This window comes from Xenopus laevis, chromosome 2S (genome assembly GCF_017654675.1).
Source record: "Xenopus laevis strain J_2021 chromosome 2S, Xenopus_laevis_v10.1, whole genome shotgun sequence".
Lineage (NCBI taxonomy): Eukaryota > Metazoa > Chordata > Amphibia > Anura > Pipidae > Xenopus > Xenopus laevis.
The window spans coordinates 66,174,801-66,200,652 of NC_054374.1; the positions used below are offsets into that span (position 1 = coordinate 66,174,801).

At 36.5% G+C, this 25,852-nt stretch overlaps 1 protein-coding gene across 3 annotated transcripts in view; it reads right to left on the minus strand.

Annotated features, from left to right (window-relative positions):
• The window catches only part of LOC108709508 (MORC family CW-type zinc finger protein 1-like), an 85,190-nt gene that overhangs the window by 56,105 nt on the left and 3,233 nt on the right, over positions 1-25,852 (minus strand). For 2 of the 3 annotated variants that reach the window (XM_041583893.1, XM_041583892.1), the window contains exons 2-11: positions 20,113-20,166; positions 18,381-18,415; positions 16,980-17,048; positions 11,643-11,733; positions 10,944-11,052; positions 8,385-8,544; positions 8,188-8,299; positions 6,205-6,330; positions 4,414-4,493; positions 3,500-3,576 (exon numbers count right to left, since the gene is read on the minus strand). In XM_041583893.1, the coding sequence (XP_041439827.1) occupies positions 3,500-3,576; positions 4,414-4,493; positions 6,205-6,330; positions 8,188-8,299; positions 8,385-8,544; positions 10,944-11,052; positions 11,643-11,733; positions 16,980-17,048; positions 18,381-18,415; positions 20,113-20,166 (913 nt within the window). The remainder of the gene's footprint in view (positions 1-3,499; positions 3,577-4,413; positions 4,494-6,204; positions 6,331-8,187; positions 8,300-8,384; positions 8,545-10,943; positions 11,053-11,642; positions 11,734-16,979; positions 17,049-18,380; positions 18,416-20,112; positions 20,167-25,852) is intronic. The other variant, XM_041583894.1, reaches the window with a different exon arrangement.

A 25,852-nucleotide genomic window follows, 5' to 3' on the forward strand; every position in this document is an offset into this window, starting at 1 on the left:
AGAAAGAAAGAGTCAAAAGGAGAAGGTAAATAATTAAAAAACTATAAAAAGAAAAGAAAAAATGAAGGCCAATTGAAAAGTTGCTTAGAATTAGCCATTCTATACACATAAAGTGTACTTAAAAGTGAAGCACCCCTTTAAGCTGGCTTGGAAACAAACCAATGTTGTATTTCAGTGGAAATGTTACAGTGTGGGGGCATGAATATATGAATCTCTGCCACCAGTACCCACTGCATATCACTGCATATATGTGCTTGTTTTGTAAATATAGACTAAATCTCACATCTAAGCTTAACACTGTTTAACACTTCACAAATTTATCACCCCTTTGATAAAATTAAAGGGACACCTGAGAACACAAATGGATTGAGAATCCATTTAATATGAGTTGTGGAACCCACAGAACCGCTTGAGGTAGTTGGGGTGGGGGTTTATTTTCATTCCAGTGGTGCATCCACTAAGCCTCACAGTAGCTTTAGGTCAGTCTATGAATGGCCCATCTTTAGCCTCCCCAAACAAAAAATTCACCCTCCGCCTATGCTTATGCCTCAAGCAGCTGTGTGTCTATATGCTGAGTGAGTGTTGGGATCCATGAACTGTGCAGGCTGGTGTGATAAGGCGGTTACACAAATTTGTAAATACCTTAGAGATACTGAAATTATTTCTGATTTCTGACGCCAACATGCGTCCTGGGGTTAAAAGGTCACTCCGGCCTAGGCTCAATGCGTGGTGATCGTCTCTACTGACACTAAGCGTATTTCTACTGATGATTTATTCTGATTACGACTACGGCTTGTTCCTGACTACTCTCCTGATTATCCCTGGATTTCTGTATTTGCTTCTCCTGATCTCGACCTTGGCTTCCCTGACTACTCTACTGGATTTCCCTCAACTGGCGCCTGTTTCTTGATTGTTTCCTGTGTATGACCCGGCTTGTTCCTGACTTCGCTTCTTCAACTGCAGATAAGTGCTGAGTCCTTATTACGAACTGTTATTTCTGCGGGCTCACTTAGCACTCCTGCTATTCCTTATCTGGGACCGTCCTGTACCAACCTTCAGGGCGCAACTCAGTGGGAAGCGTGGGGGAGGCTCATACCTTCAGACTCGCCTTGATTCCTGACAGTATCACCTCGCCATGGAGTCTGAAGAACCAGCCCTTTCCCCTTTAGAAATCGTTGCTCAGCAATTGGCTGGCCTTACTCGGGCTGTTCGAGATTTACAGGGTTGCATATTGAGGGGGGGCAATGTCAGGTCCCAGCAGATCTGGCTCAAGCTGAGCCGACGTCTCCTCGGGCCAATATCCCCACACCGGCGCCTGTTGCTAGTTTGGGCGTGTTTTGACGCGAGCGCGCATTTACATGCGCGCGCGCGTTCAGACGCAGGCCCGCGTTCTGACGACAACATGCGTCCTGGGGTTAAAAGGTCACTCCGGCCTAGGCTCAATGCGAGGTGATCGTCTCTACTGACACTAAGCGTATTTCTACTGATGATTTATTCTGATTACGACTACGGCTTTTTCCTGACTACTCTCCTGATTATCCCTGGATTCCTGTATTTGCTTCTCCTGATCTCGACCTTGGCTTCCCTGACTACTCTACTGGATTTCCCTCAACTGGCGCCTGTTTCTTGATTGTTTCCTGTGTATGACCCGGCTTGTTCCTGACTTCGCTTCTTCAACTGCAGATAAGTGCTGAGTCCTTATTACGAACTGTTATTTCTGCGGGCTCACTTAGCACTCCTGCTATTCCTTATCTGGGACCGTCCTGTACCAACCTTCAGGGCGCAACTCAGTGGGAAGCGTGGGGGAGGCTCATACCTTCAGACTCGCCTTGATTCCTGACATCACCATTGCCAACATGACAGTCAAAGAGTTTCAAATATACATGTATAGAGAATTATTTTCTTTAACACATGCTTGTGCGCTCTGTAGAAAGCACTTATCAATGTCAACGAAATATAATAAAAATATAAGGACTGAATTTTTGCTTGATTTTGGTATGGTTAAGTGTTTCTCAAAAAACAGTCCTAACATATTGTTACTGATGGATTGAACCCAAATATCCATGTTAATCCATTAAAGTGGAAGATCACATGCAGCAGGTCATATCTTTTTCTAGGACTCTAAATAAGTACAGCACAGAGTCACAGGCCTCACATATAGCATCTGTAGAAAGTTTATCATGGCAATAGAAAAGGACATTGGTGTAGTGACCAGAGTCAGGGCAACCAAAGGGACAGAATGGCTACCTTCTGAGACAAAGCCTCAGAACTTATTACTGCAAGTGAATCTGTTCTGTTTGCAGTTGACAATTATTCGAGGTGTAGACCATTCACTGAGGCTACTATATTCCTTTTCAACAAGAGAGCACTTTGTCAACATATCTTATCAAAACATTGCAAGTACTCTATCAAGGGCAAAACTGTGCACAGGATGATTTTTATGATTTTTGCTCTACATCTAATTTAATGTCCAACAATTTCATGCATTGGTGATGTCAAGTGTGTAGGTAAGCCTGACAGATGTTACTGCGCAAAATGCAACAAAGCACTCACAAAGCAGTCAGCTAATACAATAACATTATCTGCTCAATTTCATTTTCTTTTAAGCAGTTCATTGAGAGTATACTGCAGAATACTAATGCAATGAAGATTTAAGTTTTAACCTTTAGGCTGCAAAAAGGACACTTTTAATGGTAAGCTAGAGCTTTTCAGCTAGCCAATCTACCGAAATCCACAAGTTAAACAACTGCACTTGCAGTAACGATAGTTTACTAACTTTCATAACCAACAATTTTGTTTTGACATTTTGATAACCACAGATTTGTAAATGCAACTCATGTGTTTGTATGAGTTAAAAAATATTAGGGGTCATTTACGATGACATGGAGTAAACGTGCCAAGAGCATTAAGGGGTGCACTTAGTGCTCATAGCCATATATAAGGCAATGTAAAGTGTTAGCCTATGACTAAGTGCCCACAAGGCATGAAACGCGTAAGGTTTTTTTGAGATGTTTTTTGCTTAAATGAATACTTTTTTAACTGCATCTATTAATGTGGTGTGGTCTGGTTTGTGCCATCTTTATATATTTGCAATGTAAAGTGTAATGTGTATTGATGTGGTTCCTAGTCCAGTAATCTACAACCAATGATCACTCATGTATTGCAGTTATAATACAAAAAACAAAGATTTTTTTTTATTGACTGCTTAGGGGTTACTGATCAGTTGGTGGAGAATTAAGACCAGACATTTTCCCAACCAGTAGGCTCAAACTGGTGTCACCAAACACATGCAAACATACCAAGGACCCTAAACATCATAGATTGCAGATGCCTGATTACATTTATTACATTTTCTACATATAACATTTGTCTATACCCATTTGGGATATGGAGGTCTCAGTTTTGTAGTGGCACAAACTTGTCGGTCAATATGTGTAGGAGGAATCCCACTCTTGTTTTCTTCACAAGATAAAAACAAACTAGTGTATCAGTCACATACCTCTTTCTCGTTGGAATGGTCAGCTCTTTTCCTTAGTGCAGCCATCTTTTGTTCTATATCAGCTACAGCTAATTTAGCTGGAACAATACATATGAGTGAAGGATGTAGTTAGATGCAGACTAAACTCTTCACTCCAAAATATATAATAATAATTCACATTTAGCTGAACAATGTATGTAGCACCCTATCATTTATTATTGGGGCTTGCATAAGGGTGGAATGGGCAGAACTAGCATGTTTTGGATGTAAAATCTGATTGAGATTTCTGGGTGTTAACTGATGACTGGGAAGGAAAGCAGATGTTGCTGTAGGGAGAAAGTATAACAAAATGTGTTCTCCTTTATAAAGAGTGTTTATTTTGGAGAGACAAGAGCAAATTTATTGTTTAATATACAAGTTCATCCCTAAGGCTCTAGGCTTTCTCTTCTCTCATAGATTTGGTTCGCAGGTTATTAAACACTTGTACAAATAACAGTCTTGATGCAATCTGGAGAAAGTTTACAAAATGCATGTACTTTTTCTTCTTTAATTAGCTTGTGAGAAAATTACTGCTGGAGATTGGATAATTTGTGGCAAATTGTGCACTGGCGCCCTCTGAATGTTACTGAACTACAATTCCCAGCCTTCCATTAATAGACACAGCGGTAGGTTTAAACAAAACGTGTGTGGGTTTTCTTCTTTTTTGTTTTCTTTAAGTACTTTATATTTATACACATACTTTATAGCGTATAATATTTCCATAACCTGTATAAAAGCAGTCAGCTGCTTTTACATTGTCCTAGAACTTCTATGTGACTTTTTATATGCTTACATTTTACAACAGGGGTACATTATTTCAATAATCTGTATATACATATACACACAGCACACTTTCTATATACCTCTGATTAAAACATATACAAGCAAGTACCCACCATTTTTTACAGCTACTTCTGCATTTTTTATTTCACGCAAAACAGATGTTCTTAGAGAAGGCATTTTGTATGGATACATCCTATAATAAAAAAATGAAAAAGTATGTTTGTACATATGTGCATTTCTTTGACACAGTTAAAGATTGCAGAACATAAATATGTTGAGGAATTTCAGATGTTCTGCAGGAACATGTGGTATATTTTAAGATATTTCCAATGTTTAAAGGTAAATAAATATTTTCTTGCATTTGTTTATTTTGCAATACTTAATTATAAGCAAACCTTACACATAAACATAAACAGCTGAAGCACATAATATCTGACATGGTTTTTATTAAGGTTTGCTCAATGTGGGCATAATAAGCACAGCAAATTGCTTATTTCATTGCAGCTAAAAACCCTAATAACTGGAACTGCACCTTTAAATTACTCAAATAAACTCTACCAATGTTTGCTGAATTAGTTCCTATAGTAAGTATAAAACAGCAAACAACAGGTACAGATTAACACAAGATAGGGCTTTAGAAATTTCAGTGAATATGTCAGGTTTATCTATGGCAAGTAGTACGGAAAATAATGTTGATGTTTGAGCAGTATGTAGAGCAGAATGTATTACCATATCTGGGAACATCATATTTTGGCCTAATCTTGGTATCAATCTGTCAAATCCTGATGTTTAGCTAATATGAAAAACATATCAGGATCAAACTCCTGCTGTAGCAGGAATCTTCTCAAGCAATAAACAAACTTAATTATCTTCTTTCACTGGCAGCTGAACCCCATCAGCAGCACTTCCCATGAGCATTTTAATATTTATATCAAGGCAGCCATCATTCAGTTTAGTACTGTGACATTTTCTTCATAGAATTATTTAGAATTCAATCAAATTCTGAAAACATCAAAGCAAAACAAAACCTGAAACAAACAACTGAACATCCCTTAACTAATAATAGTTGCTTCTCTGCAACCCCTTTCAGCCAATTTAGGACCAAAGGACCAATGATATTGAAGCCTCTTTAAGCACAAAAGTTATTAAAAATTAAGCCAAGCTACTGGTTATACTCCTGTGTTCAATTTAGTGTGGTGCTTCCAGGTTTTTCAGCACACTGCTTCATTCATGCTTTGTTTACATATTGAAGACTACAATATTACATCCAGCAAGATGAAATAAGAGTGCCATTCTTACAAAAATAAAATGAGGTTTCGGGCAATGACAAATTGTGTGACAGTGATTGGGGTGTTACAAAAATACAATAAATCATGTTTATTTCACTTAGGGGGTCCGAATTTTTCTGGTTGGAGTTTTAAAGCGGAAAACATTTTTTTCCTGGAAAAAAAAAAATCAAATTTTTTTAGATTTTATACGCTGAGGCTGCTAAAAATCCCAATTGGAAAATACTCCATCTTAAACCTGCGGTGGGCTTGTAGAAGTCAATAACAGATGTTCCTTTTACAACTGGAAGATATCATGATCTGTGCAGGGTTTAGTCTGATAATCCGAAAATGCTTTGTATTTTGAGAGATAATGTGAAAAAATCTAAGTTTTTGAGCGTCAAAAAAAATTGTCTTTTCCATTTTTCCCCGAATTATTTTATTGATAAATAAGGTAAAATTGTGGGTGGGAGTTTGGTTGAAGCTGTTTAAATAAACTAATGAGAAAAATTGGGGTTTTAGATAATATCCCCCATAAAGTATGCTCAAATCCAAACGTTTGCACAATATGCTGTACATAATAATAGTTTGCATACAAAATAACTTGATTGATAAAAAAATAAGTTATCTATGACCTACCTTGGTCTATATAAACTATATATCAGCTGCTTATTATGAACTCTTGTTGCCTGAACAAAGACCTTCATTCGAGGATCAACATATAATACTGAGATATAGGACTTCAGTGACCACAGTTCAGAATAGCTAAATAATGTATAAAAAGCAGAAAATCTTATTAAGGGCTATTCTGGTCATGCTAGTTACTCTGCACATTAAGGTGTAGATTTATCAAGGGTCAAGTGAATTCCAGGGAATTTTGATTCGAAGTAAAATAGTTCGAAATTCGATCATTCGATCATCGAAGTACTGTTTCTTTAAAAAAACTTCGACTTCAATACTTCCCCAAATTAAACCTGCCGAAGTGCTATGTTAGACTATGGGACCTTCTAGAGCAGTTTTCTACGTTTTTTGAAGTTGAAGAAAAATCGCTTGATCGATCGCTGAAATCCTTCGAATCGTTCGATTTTACTTTGACTGCAAATGCCCAAATTCGATGAAAAAAAATTGATAAATCTGCCCCTACATGTGTAAAATCCCACTGCTAGACCAACTTCTTAGCTCTATACACCAACCAAGGTCATTCATCAGTGAGGTGCAGCACCACAATTGAAGGCATCTGAGCTAGGTGGTGCAATAATCAATATTATTTTTCCAGAGATTTCACTCCAACTTGCAATACAGCAGTAAAGAGTGACTGAAGTCACATAATCCCACATTAAAATATGAATAAATGCCAGTGTTTTTAATTTATGACTTTTTTTTGAATACAGGATATTATGTCACTGACATAATGTAATGTTGAGAATGTAGCTTCATCTTAACAATTGGCAGGTAGAATCAGGCAAAGTAGACTTTGATGAATAGGGTAACATATTAGAAAGCTTACACTTTGATAAATTTGCGGTTTAACGATTGTTCAACTGAACGAAAATTTGTCTGGCGAAACTGCATAAAAGTTCCCTAGTACTGAGCTTTTTTGCTAGCGAATTTTCTTCTTTACCTTTTTAGTAAATTGACGACTTTGCAGCAAATTGTCATTTTGGAAATTTTTCACTGCACATCCACAATTCGCCCTTTAGTAAATGTGCAAGATGATGCAAGATAAGGGAAGGTGAGGCCCCTTTATGTTCATATAATACAGAAACTACTGTTTCCTATTACTAGTTCTTCGAATTGTTTCCTATAAATGATTATTCCCACTTCTCCTACAGAAAAGCATTTCAGCCCCGTTTCACAGCCCAGGTCCACAGCAAGTCCACCATTGCAGTAGTGTGATTTATTGCAGAATAGTCTTTCAAACAGATATTTCTATCTTGTTCTATGTGAAAGAAAATGGTATCTGCATGTATCAGGATATTTTAGGATATGCTTCCGATTATATTCATGAAAAAAATTATGGTACTCGTATTCTGATACATGGTAGTCTTCCTTGGTTTATTTAAAATTATTATTTTTTCTTTTTAACCATTCCTTACCCTTATAGACATTTGCAGATTCAGTTTGGGTTTGACTGAATCCATCATAAAAGATTTGAGATTTGGCTTAATTTCAAAATAGTGGATTCAGTGCATCTGAATTACAGACTGGCGTAATTTAGCAGAAATGCTGAATAATGGCATACAGTCAATATATGACCACTGGATTTCTAAACAGAATAAATTAAAGGACATTAATTGGTCATGAGGTCAAATGTCTTTGGAAAAGAATACTGAAATTGCTAGGGAAAAGTACATGGTGATATGGTTATTCACTACACATATATGTCATATGTAATGCATTAACAGTAACCAGGCATTTCCAAAATATAATATATTGGGTTAGGAAATGTTGTCTTTAGCAATTCAAAGATTAATAGTTCTCTTGTCTTCCATTCTTAAAGAAACTCCAATCCTAGGTACAGCAGAAAGAATATCCATAACAGATGTATCGTCCTATAATAACTACAGCTGAATTAAAGTTCCAAAACAATAAAGCAAAGGCAGACATTCAGCCAATACTCACACATCCCTATGTTTCATTCCAGCATTGATAATATTTGAGATGTCCGTAAAGAAATCCAACTCTGGTTCTCCATTGGACATCAGCTTTAGATTATAGACAATTATTAAAGTCCCTTAAATTAAAAAAAAAGTTTGAACATGAAAAATTAGAAGCCTGTACAATGTGTATTATAATTTAGTGTTTTCTCTTTGACTTACCGTGACCACTGTATAAGTAATCAAATTGTTTCAGTAAGTCCCGTTCAGTTTTAAATGGAGAATATCTGTTCATAATTGACATTTGCATGTCGACTAAGTCAGAGCTTTCCGTTGAAGGCTTTTTGGTGCTTTGTGACCAGCAAAGAATCGGTACAATTAGCTAAAAGAAAATATGAAGTATTTGCAAATGGAAGGAACAATATTAAAAGTAATTTAAACGTTTATTTATCACAATATAATCAGATGCTTACTTTGCTCAGTTATAAAAATATATTAAATTACAGTATGTTTACTTTGCAAGTATTTAAGACAGCTACTATGATCAGTATTCATATAAAGAATAGAAAATAATTATACGGGATTCCAACTCCCATTAATGCATCATAGCGGTCCTACTCTATGCAAATTGAAATTTCAGTTCTTGAAAGCTGGCTTCAGTAAACATGAAGAAGCCAAATAACCCTGTGAAAAATTCTGCACCACTGTCAATTTCTTGGCATGAAAATTAGTATCCAAGCATTGGCACGTTAGCATCGTGTTTTAGACCATAATTCCAATGGGCAGACTGTTGCACTCATCTAACTTGTACAAGCCAAAGCGACTGTTTTGCCAAAATAAGATATATTTTTTTTCCCAAAGGTTGCATTTTTTCAAAACCAATTGGACACATGAACAGTATTGCTGATACTAGAACAAATAATGTAAAAATCAAAACATTCCTTAGAAATTTTATTTTTCAATGAACAGAGTAGAAAATGTGTATAGAACAAATTAAGAACAAAAAGGGGAGCATCGCTGAGAATTTCAAATATAACAGTGAGAAAAAATCTCAGCAAAAATATTATTAAATTTCCAGAATTATTCTTACCACTTAAATGAGTTCACCATTTTTACTTCTAGTTCAGGTATAGGACCTGTTATCCAGGGACCTGGGTTTTTCCAGATAACAAATCTGTCCATAATTTTGATCTTCATACCTTGGGGCAAATTCACTAACCAGCGGAGTTGCGCTAGCATAGGCTTCGCCTCACTTCGCCAGGCGAAGTTTCGCCAGGGCACAGCTAATTCACTAAAATCCTGGCGTAAGGGTGCGAAATAGCGCTAGAGTAGGTCCACTTCGCTAGTGAATTTATGCCAGCACCCGTTAGTAAATCGGCAAAGTAACTAAATGACGTCACGCTGGCAAATTTGCGCTAGCTTTAGTTGGCGCTTCGCACTTTAGTGAATTTGCCCCCTTAAGTCTACTAGAAAATCATGTAAACATTTGATAAACCCAATAGGCTGGTTTTGCTTGCAATGAGGATTAATTGTATCTTAGTTGGGATCAAGTACAAGCTACTGGTTTATTATTACAGAGAAAAAGGAAATCATTTTAAGAAAATTTAATTATTTGATTATATTGGGAGACAGGCTTTCCATAATTTGGTGCTTTCTGGATAACGGGTTTTGAAAAATAATATGCAGGTAAAAAGCTCCCTGCACAGTCAATTAATTTGCTGATTCTGCTTGCATCAAAAATATGAATGCCACATGCGAAAATACATTTCTCGCAAGAAAACCTATTTAAATCCAAAACCAAATGGCATATTTTCTTGAAATCAGCTGCTATGGAACACCCTATTATGACATACAGGTGCATTGGCATTAAGTACAACACTATGATGTTGCACCAAGCAACTATAGTGTTCGCTGTATAATTAATAGAACGAGGAAACCCTAATTCACTGAAGAGCACTAATATATAAGTCACCCCACTGTTAATTAAATCACATTTTCCTTCAGGCTGGTACTTCTTTTCAGTAAAACTTGGCAGCTGGGGAATCTTAGTATAGCAGCACTGTGCAGATGTCTTACCTTGGTTTCCTAGTGATTCTTAGTGCAGATGTTTGCAGTAGCAGTGTACTAAAAATGGAAAATGTTACTATACTGCACGTGTGCAAGTTTAAAGGGGTCAATTACTTTAAAAAAAAAAAAAGTGTTGCAGCAGAAGATGCAGGCTGCAACAGTGGCCGTGTCCTTACCACCTGCCTAATGGCAGACAGTGCTGGCATGCATCTAACACTGTACTCTGTATCATGTAACTAGAGAACACAATACACTAAAGCCATGAATAGTGTAAAATATATTCTAATTAATGGTATATTGTGATGCCACCAGTTATAAGCAGTACTGAGTAATGTAATTTATATCACATGACTCATTGATCATTGGTTATTATAATTTTATATGATCTGTGACTTCTGATACGCTTGTAATTGATAATAGGGGATAACTTATTTACTGATTAAAATTAATATATTATAATTAATAAGATTCCCCCTGTTGTAAAATAAGTAACCTCAGAGTTCCATGACTTGTATAAAAGCACTTACCCTTTTTATCTTTCTTCATATTACAGCCGTCGTTCTAGTTACTAAACATGATACTGCAGATCTGCAAATCTGCAAATTGTTCTGATACAAGCAGTTACTATGCAGGTTCTAGTTACCTACTGACCAAAAAGTTCTCAAACAAGGGTTATGTCTCATAAATAACCATGAGAAATATACAAAATCTTACCTCATCAAGGCCTTCGGTTTCACAAAATGTTTGTGAGAAAAGCAGACATGTCATACAATCCCCTTTCATTGTAAACAGTATAAAGTCTTTTCCAATTCTCATAGAACCCCTGTAAGTAAAAAAATTCTGATACAAGCTGTAAGAGCCTTTTAACCACCACTGAGGACACTGGGCGTTGCCTGTTGCAGGTTAACTTTCCTGCTATACAGTACCCTATACTTGATGGTAACTTTACTATATAATCCTATAGACATTTTTTAAATGTAAAATAACATTTGCTTCCTATGCAGAACATTATGTGGAGATCCAATTTAAGATCCTAACAGCTGTTTAGAAATACTAGCCTCTAGTATGGGTTTGAATAACATTCAGTATTCTCAGAAGTGCTGCCCATTCAGTTTGAGAACAATCTTCCTTTACCTCTAAATAGGTACCTGTTCTATATTTTATTTGGAGACAATGAACATGGACAAGATGACAAATCCCAATTGTGAAGCAAATTGGTACCACTAGGGTAGCACTGCCAGGCAAACAGTATCAGTGAAGAAGAGTCCCTGCTGCATAGTACTGTTTTTATCTGCCATCTAATAAGTTGTTCCTTAATGTAATCTTATCAAAGACAGTAACATACAGTATGTTACACATTCTATACTGCATATAGATAGATGGATAGACAGATGGATGGATAGATATACATACGATTTCAGGCCGTTGCCATATCTCCCAATAAACTTTGAGCTTGTAAAGCGCTTGGAAGATCTTCCGAAATAAATCAGATCACAAGCTTCTCCTATTTAAAAAAAAGTTATTTATTTTAGGTGACATACAAACCTTTCACACTGTGTATATAATAAATAATGGAATGCAGCAGTTTAATATTGTTTTAAGAGTTATTGGCTGTAATCAAACACACTAGCAGCTCAATCACCCTTGCAGGAATCACATTCCTGAATTACTACTGAACATGAGCTTGAACTATGGAGTGGAACAAATAAAATGCTATTTTTTTCCTCCAGAATATAGTTTTGACACTCACTGTGGATACATAACCAGAGGATATAGAACAAATTGCCATGTACATACTCACATTATACAAGCATCAATTTATTGTGGAAAAAAGTATATGGCGCATTGAGATTCCCATTCATGCAGCCAAGATCTTGCTTCTAATGTTTGTAAAATGAACAACAAAGCACTGATTATACATTAGCTGCCCTTCGCTAAACATCTCCAACCTTCTAACAAAATTCCTTTAACAGACTCATCTTTATGAGGTACAGGATTCAAAACACAGGCAGAATGAATAGAACTGTATCTGTGGTTTTTTTGTCTACTTGCATGGTTCTGTATAGCCAGACAAATAAACATATTCACTCTCTTAACAATACTCTTACCAATAAATACAATGTAGCAGTGACTGCTGCTGTTCGGTGCTGCACTGTATCAATACTCACTATCACTTTATAGCATATTGTAGCTTTATAGCATACTGAATCATAACTGGCTAGGAGCAATAACCAAATATTATACCCTAAATCATAAAGGAATTATAAGATTATCCAAAAACAAACTGACTTATATAAAACATCATGTGTTACAAGGATTATAATGATTGTGTTAATAATATCCCCAAACTATTTCATATAAAACTTTCCATGCTGCAGGTCTCTTGTTCAAACATGATTGTGAGTTGTCTGGTTGGCACTGAACAGAATCAGAATCTGAATACAACCTAGAATATTAAATCTATGGCACAGTTCAGTGTAAGACCCCCGGTTAAATAAAAAGCAATGTCTACAAATAGAATTAAATTTTTCTACATATGGCATATGTATTAAGAGATAACCAATGGAAATACTGGATTATGCCCTCAATACTCTATAATGTTAATAATTTTACTCTACATTATTTTACTCTCCAAATTGGAGTTTTAAGGATTTAGTGTTTGATATTTTGTTAATGCTCCCAGCCCTGTATGAATTAATGTGCTATCGTTTTCTATTTGCCTGTATTTCTTTATCTTGCCTTTTATTGTCATTGTTTCATTCCATTCAACATTTTCTCCATCCAAACATATGGTAAGTATATGCATTTTTCCTTTGGAACAAATCCAGGCGACAACGCAGCTAACCTCTATTTCTGTGACTCGAGCCCTGTCAAACTCCACTGGATCTTCCAAACAAGATAACCTTGGGCCAGGGGAATACACAGAGGAATGAATCAAATGAAGAACTGTGACTGCAGAATATATGGAGTTATCCAACTGGAACTCCCCTAACACAATGACAGGATGACAGCTAGAAGCCTTAATTGGACACTATACCAAAATGTACAGTGTCTTGCATTTACAATATCTTGTTGAATTTGCTTAGTACAGGGGAATATCTTTGCTGATAAAGATTAGTGTTAACTCTCTATGCAGGTTACAAGCAAACTTAAGGTATTGATCCTGCTACTGCTTTGTCATGGTTTTTCCTTTGCATATGATCCCCTTCTGACAACAGGCTATACCACCCCAACCCCAGGTTGCAAGCTGCTTCTAACAATAAAAATTAAAAATGTTATTTAAAGAAACTTCAAACAAATTCAAAATGGTTAATACACATGATGATTAATACAGAATCACTTCTTGAAGGGGTTGTTCACCTTTAAACAGTGTCAGACTGGCCCACCGGGATACCAGGAAAACTCCCGGTGGGCCCAGGTGTCAGTGGGCCCTCATGCTGCTAAACATTTGGCCTATTTCATGGCCATTCCCTATTTCTATAAGAACAAAGAGGCTAAATAGATGGAATAATAGATTATAGTAAGTAAAGTAAAGAAACTAGGAGAATAGAGGCTAATGGGCAAATTCACTAACCGGCAAAAATTCGCCAGCGATGGCTTTGTGCATACATCGCAACACTTCGACCAGGCGAAAATTCGTCTGGACAACGCTAATTCACAAACATCCAAAGTTGCGCACAGGGTACCGAAAGCTGGCGAAATTACGCTCAGCAGTTCAAAGTTACGTTAGTGTTGGCTAATTAGCATACGGCGTGCAGTTAAAGTACAATGGCCGTATATGCTGCAGCAAATACATTACACTACACAAGGCCAGGGAACCTTAATAAAATTATATAAAGTTGTTATAATGCCCTACACATGTGTCCACAGTATAGTTTAGGTGCCATATGTTAGCAAATGTAGGGGGGGAAGGAGGGTACCCAAAATAAAATTTACGATCTATTTCAGTCTATCACCCTTTAAATAGGAAAAGATGCCAGCGTTTTTTGGGACTTTTTTTTGAGGAACTCCTATCTACTCTATTGCACTTCGCCTGGTCTGAGGTGGCGAAGGCAAGTCTGGCGATAGAGGTTAACAGTCAGTAAAATGAAAAACTTAGTGAATTTGCGTAGTAACACTCTTTCACCAGACCGAAAATTCGCCTTGCATAAGAGTGCGAAGTTGCGCCAAAGTCTATCTCCTTTGCAAAATTACGCCAGTTACCGCTAGTAAATTAGCCACTTCGCCCTTTAGTAAATTTCTCCCTATTTGAGGAGAGGAAGAATAATAGTACTGAGAGTAGGCCCCTGGACTAAGGTTTTTGGGTGGGCCCCTGGAGTCCCAGTCCGACACTGCCTTTAAAGTAACTTTTAGTATTATGAGAGAATGACATTCTGAGACAGTTTGCAATTGGTTTTCTTTTTTTATCGTTTTTGAGTTATTAAGCTTTTTATTCAGTAGCTCTCTAGTTTGCAATTTCTGCAATCTGGTTGATAGGGCCTAAATTACCCTAGCAACCATGCACAGATTTTAATGAGAGACTGGACAATGAATGAAGGGGATCTGAATAGAAAGATGTGTTATAAAATGTAACAATAGCAAAATCTGAAGTCTTACAGAGAATTTGTTTTTGGATGGGGACACTTGGTAGCTGAAATGAGTCAAAAGAAAAGAAGAAGACCATTTGAATAGTGGCTATTCTACACCATACTAAAAGTTAACTTAAAGGAATTGTTCAATGTAAAAATAAAAACTGGCTAAATAGATAGGTTATGCAAAACAAAAAAAAATCCTAATATAGTTAGTTAGCCAAAATGTAATGTATAAAGGCTGGAGTGACTGGATGTGTAACATAATAGCCAGAACGCTACTTCCTGCTTTTCAGCTCTCTTGGTTTCCACTGATTGGTTACCAGGCAGTAACTCAGTGACTTGAGGGGGGGCCACATGGGTCATAACTGATTTTTTGAATTTTTTGAATCTGAGCTGAATGCTGAGGATCAATTGCAAACTCACTGAATAGTTATGTCCCATGTGCTCCCCCCTTGAAGTCGCTGACTAACTCAGAGTTGAAAAGCAGGAAGTAGTGTTTTGTTCTGTTAGCCATCCAGTCACTCCAGCCTTTATACGATGAATTTTAGGCTGACTAACTATATTAGAAACATTTTTTATTTTGCACAGCCTATTTATTTACCCAGTTTTTGTTGAACTTTAAAGGTAAACCAGCCCTTTAATCATTTTAAATATTGGATTTGTCAAACACAAGGCAAAAAAATAAACAAATAAGAAGGTATGCCCTAGAAGAATGTAAGAATAAAGGCATTAGATCTATTATCTGGAAAGCTTAGGACTTGTGCTGGAAATACTTTTTTGCCTGTTTTTTTAAATCACAAAAAGATATGGTTTTTGTTATTTCTTAAGCTAATTAGGGCAAACAGGGAGACTGAAGCTTCTCTATGGGGCAAATTCACTAACCTCTGAAAATTCGGCAACGACAGCTTCGCTCACAGCGCAACACTTTGCCAGGCGTAGATTTGCCAGGACAACGCTAATTCACTAAAAATTTGCATCCAGTACGCCGAACACTGGCGAAGTTGCGCTAGCCTTACTGCGCCAAGAGTAGCAAATTTGTGCAAGCGTTGCCTAATTTGCATATGGTGTGAAGTACTCAATTAATGTATGTTTTGCAGCAAATACATTACACAAGCCCGGGAAAACCGTAATAAAATAAAATAGAGTTGTTATATTGCCCTACACATGAGCCCAGTGTATAGTTTATGTACCATATGTTAGGAAATGTAGGGGGGAAGCCGGTTACCCCCCAAAAGAATTTACGCTCTTTTGCAGCCTATCACTCTGAAAAAAAAGGAAAAGTCGCCAGCGTTTTTTGGGACTTAGAAAAATTTTAAACTATTTTTTGAGGAAGTACTATCTACTCTATTGCACTTCGCCTGGTCTGAGGTGGCAAAGGCAAGTCTGGCGCAAGAGGTAACGTTCAGTAAAATCCGCATCTTATTGAATTTACGTCCATTTGCCAGAGCGCAAATTCGCCTGGCATTAGGGAGCGAGGTACCACTAGAGTCTATCTCCTTCGCTAGCGAAGTTACGCCAGCAACCGAATTTCCGCCAGCGTTAGTCACTTCGCCCTTTAGTAAATTTGCCCCTATGTGTTGTCCTTGTGAGGTAGATCATTAGATTACCGGCATATAGATCACAGGAATATTATCTGTGGCATAGTAACACAAGGAACAAACATGAAGTACAACGATGTACAGTATCTGTCTGCCCTGTTTAGTAGAAGAAATAAAAATTCTAGTCAATGCAGCAGGGCCTAATTAGAGAAGGCAATAAGGCAATAATGTACACACGGTCCAAACACCTTGCAAACATTGTTCGCAGTATTAGATTTGCCAAGTATTTAAGCGACTACAAAATAACAAAGGCAGTATATATTTTACTGATTAAGTTCAAGTGAAACAGCTGAACCATATTTACATATTTTAAAATTTTACAGTATACCTTGAAATTAACATGCTAAATGGACCCTTAACACTACATTCTCCTCACTTAACTTTGCTTATACATAGTTTATGTTCAAACTACAGGCAAATTAAGCAAGCGGTTCTCGAATATTTGCAGTATTTACTTTGCAGTTCCCACCGTTTAGAGTGGTAATTAAAAACAAATGAACAAGTTCTGCCATTTTATAGTTAAGGTTAGGAAACTTTCATTCCTCATATAATATGTAAAAGCCGTGGAACATAAAACTTACGTTGAGTCATTCCACACCCATCATCCAAAAAACATAACAACTGTCCTCCTTGAAACTCACTTGTTGGCTCTTAAAAAAACAGAATATATTAAAAGTTAAATTAAATTATAATACATATTTAATGTAAAGCATAATTTTTATACAAATTTCTTCACTAAAGTGCTCTTTCCAATATAACAATTGTTTTAACTAAATAGTATGAAAACATTTGAGTTTCCTGTAGGGTTGCTACATCAAATCTTAGGCCCATATATAACTAAATAGTCCCTATGATCCTTTGTAAGCAACACAATGGTCTAGATTTTGCCTTGTCTACCAGAAGACATTTTTGTATTGCCTTGGTCCCTAATAAAGCTGTTTGCATACAAAAAAATGAAAACTTTAATTATGACTTGCAAGAACACCTTGGGTTAACAACAACAATGGAAATGAAACTCAAAATTTTCAAAAGGCAATATTGCCTCTGTAACCATAACTACATACCTCCCACCCATAATCAAAAAGGGGCCGAAACAATCAGTTTGAACACACAAGGCATGTTTGTATTAATTGGTAAACCATAAGCCATCTTCCATTTAAAGGTAAACAACAGATGCAGCAGATCCTTGCAAGTGTATACTTCTGTTTCTGCAATAGAATAGAATTTATAATTACTTCCATCATACTTGGTTTGATCAGCAGAAGCATTCCTGCCATCAGGTGGCAGTAGCTTTTGCCTGAATTTGAACAAGACTATGCTGTATCCAGAACTCTAACAAAGGACGGAATTAAGAAGAAGTTTTTTTGCTCTGGCAGTTTAAAAATGTGTGGATACATTAATTAGGGGTTGTAGGAGATGACTCTGGCTGAAGACCCTTGTAGCCCGTTGTCATATGTGATTGTTGCTGCTCAAAATGACATAATGTGTTTGTTATTCCACTTTTATGTTAATTTTAAAAGCAATATGTATCGTAAGCACCAAAAACGCTTACAGACATCTTTGCGAACTTAAGTGACTTTGAGACAAAGTTTGCGACCAAATGATTGTTGCAAAGTGTTTTTTTGCATTAAAATATTTAAAGACACTCCAGAGCAGTTGTTAACACTAACCTTTGCTTAGTGATAATGCGCAATGTAATATTCACCAGCGAATGTTCTTTCATTGCTAGCAGTGCTAAACATTCAGAAAAACTCCATTTTACATTCCCCCCTTTGTCATTTATTTTATGACATGGCTCACGTGACAGTATTACCCTAACCCTTTAACCAGAAAAAAAAAAAGTCAGGACTACAAGTTATTACCCTTACTTAGTACAGGTACCCAATTTACCCTTGCCTGTACCAGTAATTCTGATTAGGTTGCTCCACAATTTTATTCTTTCTTATAAAATATTTCATTCAACAACACTAAAATAAACTTACCAGAATATATGTACAGTGTGGAGGCACTTGCATCTCTGGGGAAAAAAAACAAAAAAAAAAAACAGAAATGGGTTCAGCAGAAGAAGAAGCTGTTACACAACCAATTCAGATGCCTCGTGTTATTCAATGTATGTTGTCTTGTGGACACTAGCTAATTCTACGAGCACAAGCGGTTAAAGGCTCTTTCATACCCATGTTATATATGCAACAGCGGTGTATTCAGATGCTTGAATATAAAATTTGGAGTAGTAACACTGAACAGGTGGCAACCCTAGTGCCAAAATGTGGAGAATATTTTTTTTAAAGACTTGTGAGTGGTGTCACTTCAATTGTTTATAGTTCTTTGTGTATATATTTATATATATATATATATATATATATATATATATATATATATATATATATATATATATATATATATATACAACCAAGTTTGTAGTAATATTGAAAGGAGAGTCAGCACAGTCAAGAGAAAGGTCCCCATGTGGGACCGAAACGTCGGATGAGATGTGTGAATAAACCAACACTTGTTTTCACCTAAATTATACAGAGTGTTCTGACTCTCCTCTCAATAAATATATATATATATATATATATATATATATATATATATATATAATCCAACATAGTTGACTTTAAATAAAAGAACCTCTTAAGCTAAAGTTCTGACACAGGATATCACTGACAAGCACTGATAGGATAGATGAGGTGGTTAGATAGTGAAGTTCAATTTTATTTTTCAGTAGTTATATTATCACTAACTGTAACTGTGTAAGAACAGGTAAGTAATGCAGAAGTTATGCAGAATAATGGGGGATAACATGGGTTACAGGTACTTGGCTAGAGCAATATTAATATATTTCTTTATTAGTCCAATATTAAATGTATAATGGCCTATAATGATTTCAGCAAGGGGGGGAAGGCTCCAAATCAAGGTAACTCTTGGGAATCCGGGTGAGTTTACATGTATGTGTTTGTGGGTGATTTTTGAAATATGCTTTCTGTTATTTATGCTGCTGGAAGAAGTCTGATCTATGGAAACAAAGACACTGGGTTCAAGCTTAACCTCAAAATGTCTTAGTAATCCATTGATTTCATGGTGCCACAAAGAGATCTAAGGCATCCTGTTCAGGGGCAGGAAAGCACCCCCAAATTATCAACAAACCTTCTACATGTTACACCCCCCCCCCCCGTAAATAGAGATCTTGCAACTTCTAAAAAGTGCCATTAATTTTGCCCAAATACTATTGTCCAAAAACAAACTCCACCTAACATCCACAAAACTAATATTTCAGGTCAATTATTTCATTGAATTGTCGAAAAATCTAAAAATCTTCAAATGCTTAAAGGGACAGCTGCTGTTGACTGTTACATGAATTCGACAGGTTTTAGATGGAGTACAGAATTTTCGGACACAGACTTTTAGCAGCTTTAGGGCATAATCAATCTTGAAAATTTTTAGGTTTTAGGTTATTCTAAAAATTCCCTAAAAAAACTCGACTAGAAAAAAATCAAGTTTAAATAAATAACTCCCTTAATGTGGAATTTTGATATTTTCTGGAAATGCCTCATGAAATGCAATTAAATACAGACAAAATGAGAAAAGTCAATTTTATTAAATCATACACGCATGATATAATTTTGTATATCTTTATTTTGTTTCCCTGCATGTAATTTGATAGGTATATAGGCGAATATTTTTATAAATACATACGAAAACACGTGTCCTTACCTTGAATTATCAATAATTTCAGCAAATGCCCCAAATAAAAACTCATGCGTTGTTCTAAAAATGTGAAAAAAAAACATGATTACATTTTGCCAAACATGGGGTGTTTTTTTGTACCACAAAAATGAATAAATATGCCTCTATGCTTACAAAGGCATAGTGTATGTATCATTTAACCACTCTACGCAGAATGGTATAAAAAAAGTCCTTCCTCTGTTACTTCCTAAGTCCTAATTTCATAAAATGTTTAGGAACAGGTTTGGATGTTTTCCCTTCCCTAAATGCAGTGCTTACTGCAAAGCGGTGTCCATCCATTCTAATTCTAAGGGTTTAGTCTGTTTTTCCCACATAGGAAAGGCCACTTGTGCATGTTACATACATGAGTTGTGGAACAGGTGATATAGTGTCTTACGGCAAACCTTTTACCTGTATGTGGATGTAAAAAACTATCACCAGTCATGTATCTGTAAGAAGTGCAATTTGGGCAACATTAACAACCAGGCTTATCAGCCATGACCTTGTTACCTGCTCAATAGGATTACACGATAGGCGCTTATACACCTGACTGTGAGAATAGCTCCATTATGGCTACTTAAAAATCTGAGTAGTTCAACAAGACCACCCACCTCCTTTATCAGCGGGCCTACCGGGTGACCCTATTCAGCAGCTTAAAGGAATTGTTCAGTGTAAAAATAAAAACTGGGTAAATAGATAGGCTGTTCAAAATAAAAAATGTTTCTTATATAGTTAGTTAGCCAAAAATGTAATGTATAAAGGCTGGAGTGACTGGATGTGTAACATAATAGACAGAACACTACTTCCTGCTTTTCAGCTCTCTTGGTTTACACTGACTGGTTACCCTGGTTACCAGGCAGTAACCAATCAGAGACTTGAGGGGGGGCACATGGGTCATATCTGTTGCTTTTGAATCTGAGCTGAATGCTGAGGATCAATTGCAAACTCACTGAACAGAAATGTACTATGTGCCCCTCCCTTCAAGTCGCTGACTAACTCAGAGTTCGGGAGCTGAAAAGCAGTAGTGTTCTGTTCGACTTTCAGTCACTCCAGACGTTATACATTACATTTTTGGTTAATTAACTATATAAGAAAATTTTATATTTTGCACAGCCTTTATTTTCACACTTAACCGTTCCTTTAAACCAAAAGTAGCCAACATGATCAATGCATGCAATGAGGGGATTATCACTTCACAATTACATGATTATTTGATATATGAGCATCTTAAGTGCCCTATTTTGTAAACTTTATCAAAGGTGCTTAAACGTTTAACATTACTCCTTGTGTGACCTATTGTATCAGGGCAGGACTTCTTGTTGCAGTCTATTGGTAAATTTCTTGATTATTATTTTACAACCAGTGGTTCAAGGGGCACTGACATATGGGGGGCAGCCATGACACTGGCATATGCCAATCTTTTAATACATCAATTTGAGCCCAAGCACATCTTGTAGTCCCGTTATACAATGAAAAACTTGCTTTTTAAAAAACATTTTATAGATGATATGATTAGCATCTGGCATGGCACTGTGGAGGAATACTCTGTAATGTCTGACCACCTAAATTTGTTACCTACCCCAGTGAAGTTTACTTATAATGCAGATGCAAAGTCCATTTATTTTCTTGATGTAAAATACTCAGGGTTGGTTGTAAGCTAGAATATACCTTATACTTTAAATCCAAATGTGTTATTACATTATCAAAGCTATCATCCGTAGCCTGCTAAGAAATCATTGCCCATTTCAAAATTCTGTAGGGTACTGAGGAATAATAAAAATCAGGAATCTGCCCAAATATAGTCCCACTTTAGGTAGAGGGGATACCTTAATAATATACTGGTCTTTATTATAGCACAGGAGATGATAAGTGGTGAATGTCGGTCTTGGAAACAAAACTGTAATAATCTTCAGTACAGTATGTAATAGGGCGTCTAAGACTATTTGTAACAGTGTTAAGAAACACTGGAATATTATCAGAGCAGATAATTATCTAGTATCTAAGATCCCCAATCACCAATGGTGGGCTATAAACGTGGCATTAATTTACGTGATCTGCTTGGTAAGAATGACCCAGTTAAATAGTTAAATGCTATCAGAGGGTAACTCATGTAAGTCATGGCTGAGCAATGATAAGCCTGGTTAGCCATAAGACATCATATCACCTGTTCCACAACTCATGTGATTTATCTAGTGACGTGTCCATGTGGACTATCATATGTGGGAAAAACAGACATAACCCTTAGAATTAGAATGTCAATAAGCACTACATTTAGGCATGGGAAAACGTTGAAACCTGTTGATAAACATTTTCTTGAATCAGGACATATACTCCCTACCTCTAAATGCATTGCTATTGACCATATACCCCCACTGAAACGTGAAAGGTGATCTTGCTAAGTTATAATTACAGAGAGAAGTTTTTTGGATGAAAAAACTAAACACACTAACTCCATGAGGTCTGAATGAGCATTGTTCTTTCATGTTTTCTGTATCAGAGGTAAATGAGAATATCCTTGTTATGATTGTAGTTGGCAACAATGTTTTTGTGGGTGTTTATTACACTGTGTCCTGTGTAATACTCACATATCACCTGTGGTGGCAAGGTTCCCCTTTACAATATTGATCAGTGGATTCTCTGATGTCACAATTTGGGTGGATACTGCACACTAAGGGGCACATTTACAAAGCTCGAGTGAAGGATTCGAATTAAAAAAACTTCGAATTTCGAAGTGTTTTTTGGGCTACTTCGACCATCGAATGGGCTAGTTCGACCTTCGACTACGACTACGACTACGAATCGAACGATTCGAACTAAAAATCGTTCGACTATTCGACCATTCGATAGCCGAAGTACTGTCTCTTTAAGAAAAACTTTGACCCCCTAGTTCGGCAGCTAAAAGCTACCGAACTCAATGTTAGCCTATGGGGAAGGTCCCCATAGGCTTGCCTGTGTTTTTTTGATCGAAGGATATTCCTTCGATCGTTGGATTAAAATCCTTCGAATCGTTCGATTCGAAGGATTTAATCGTTCGATCAAACGAATAATCCTTCGATCGTTCGATCGTAGGATTAGCGCTAAATCGTTCGACTTCGATATTCGAAGTCGAACGATTTTAGTTCCTAGTCGAATATCGAGGGTTAATTAACCCTCGATATTCGACCCTTAGTAAATCTGCCCCTAATTGTTGAGTGTTTTTCTTGTTGAGTATATATACTTGGTTTTATAGGGATTGTGTCTATAGAAAAGTCCTTGACGGGGACTAAAAAACGAACTGTTTTCCTTTTAATTGTGACATATAAAAGTTTTTTAATAAACATTCCCCAGTTTCCATCTATTTTATTTTGAGTCTTTGTGTGCCGGAACCTATATACAGTATACATATATATATATATATATATATATATATATATATATATATATATCAAAAAATGAGGCCTCATATCACAGAATGTATTATAGCTAAGTAAAAAAAAATCAACTCAACTATACAAAACAAATAATTGTTGCTTGCAAATTATGTACCAGAGTGGCATATACCGCTGTTAGGGGTAAAAGAATGTAAAAATATTTTAATTTGTATGTAATATCAGGTGATGCTGACGATACCTCAAAATGAATATGTAACTAGCAGTAAATAATAAGGGGTATATTTGCCAAACAGTGAACCCCCATTCAATACTAGATAGTCTCCCCCCTCCCTGCTTTCTACCCTCATAGTACATTATTCCAAAAGTGTCTATGAATATCATGCTCAATTATTTATGCAGAGTAATGCAGCGGAGCTTATAGACATCATCTTCTAGGATCTTTGGTCTTCTGTAAGGAACGCTGACATGGAGGTATTTGGCACATACATAGTTGGCACTTGCAGGTGTCATAATCTTTTGGAGCAAACATAACAATTTTTGCTGCAAGAAGTTTTATCACATTTCTTGCGCACTTCCACTGTCAGAAGAGCTTACTAAACAGTTTTTGGGTTCGCTAAAGCTATATTAAATTTGCACAAAGGAACATTTGTTCGCACAAAGGCATAACTTTTTGCATTGCAAATATTTTCTCTGTTACCTTACATTCCCCCGTTACAGTTCACAAAATAGCAACAATGTCTTTTCCATTGTAGCTTGTACTTTGAAATACCACATATTAAATAAATAGGTTTTTAGTGTTTTTCAATATATCGTAAACAGTAATAATTACCTTATTCGATTACATAGCACATACTATAACTTCAGTTCCCAAACTGGCACATTTAGCATTATTTTACAAAAAGATTTACAAAGGATTTTGCAGCACAAGTTGCAGATGATGTCTCTAAAAAAAACCATTAGCAACCTGATCCATATGCACAGCCTCAATGCACCAATACACTCCAAATTATCTTCTGACAACCCTGCCCTGGTAATTGGTTCTCTTTGCAGCAACTTCATGTCACTGGTGCAAGCATTTATAGGAAACTTGGAGCTTATAGGTCAGATGGAGATTGATGAAGCTGCTGCTCTCTAAATAAACAAGAGACATTGGTGATCAGACCCAGTAATCTATATGCTACAGACACCAGTGCCACTACAGCACTGCACAAGATATTAAAACGCGTTCATCCCAATCTTCCCTCAGGAAGTACAGTAATGAATATGTACTATATTAATTGCCACAGCAACTGAATGTTTTATGTAATAAATAAGCTGTTACTAAATTACTTAGGGGCAGATTTATCAAGGGTCGAAGTGAATTCGAGGGAATTTTGAAATTCGAAGTAATTTTTTGGATACTTCGACCATCGAATAGGATACTACAACTTCGACTTCAAATTTGATTCAAAGTAAAATCTCGAATATTCGACCATTCGATAATCAAAGTACTGTCTCTTTAAAAAAACTTCGACTTCAATACTTCGCCAAATTAAACCTGCCAAAGTGCTTTGTTAGTCTATAGGGACCTTCGAGAGCAGTTTTCTACGTTTTTTGAAGTCGTAGAAAAATCGTTCGATCAATGGATGAAATGTTTCGAATCGTTCGATTTTACTTCGACCGCAAATGGCCAAATTCGATGTAAAAAAACTTCGAGTTCAATATTCGAAGTATTCCAATTCCATGGTCGAATTTCAAAGTATTTTTAACTTCGAAATTCGATCCTTGATAAATCTGCCCCTTAATGTATGCATGTATAAGAAGCATGGATTTCTCTTATATTACTTGCCCTCCAATATACAGTAAGAGGGTTTAGCAAATGCTACATAGATTCTGATACCTCCTTGCAAATATGTAATTATGTGAAGAAATAAACAGAATTTAAAAAAAAAACGTGAGACTGAACTGGGCCAAAGGTACCCACCAATGCAATAAATATTGGTAAAACAGGTCAACTTCTAGACATTTTAGGGGCCTGAAAAATAATTTGCTGTGGGGCCCAGTAATATCTAGTTACGCCATCGAAAGCTGCTTAGTTATGGAGACATCTCTAGACTATCTGACGGTGTGGATGTTCTGGTGCCTGGGCAGGGGGCATCCTTCTCACTGACAAAAACAGAGCATCATGCTCTACTGCAGTAGTAAGACAGATACTCTTAACCCTTTTCCTGCCAGCCGTTTTGTCCTAAATGCGAACATCTACTGCCAAGCAGTTTTTGACATTTTGTACTCTTTCACTTTAAGGGTCTTTCCTGGGAGATCTTTCAGTTTACCCAGGGAAACAATATTTTTTTAAGGACAACCTGAGCTTTCAAAAT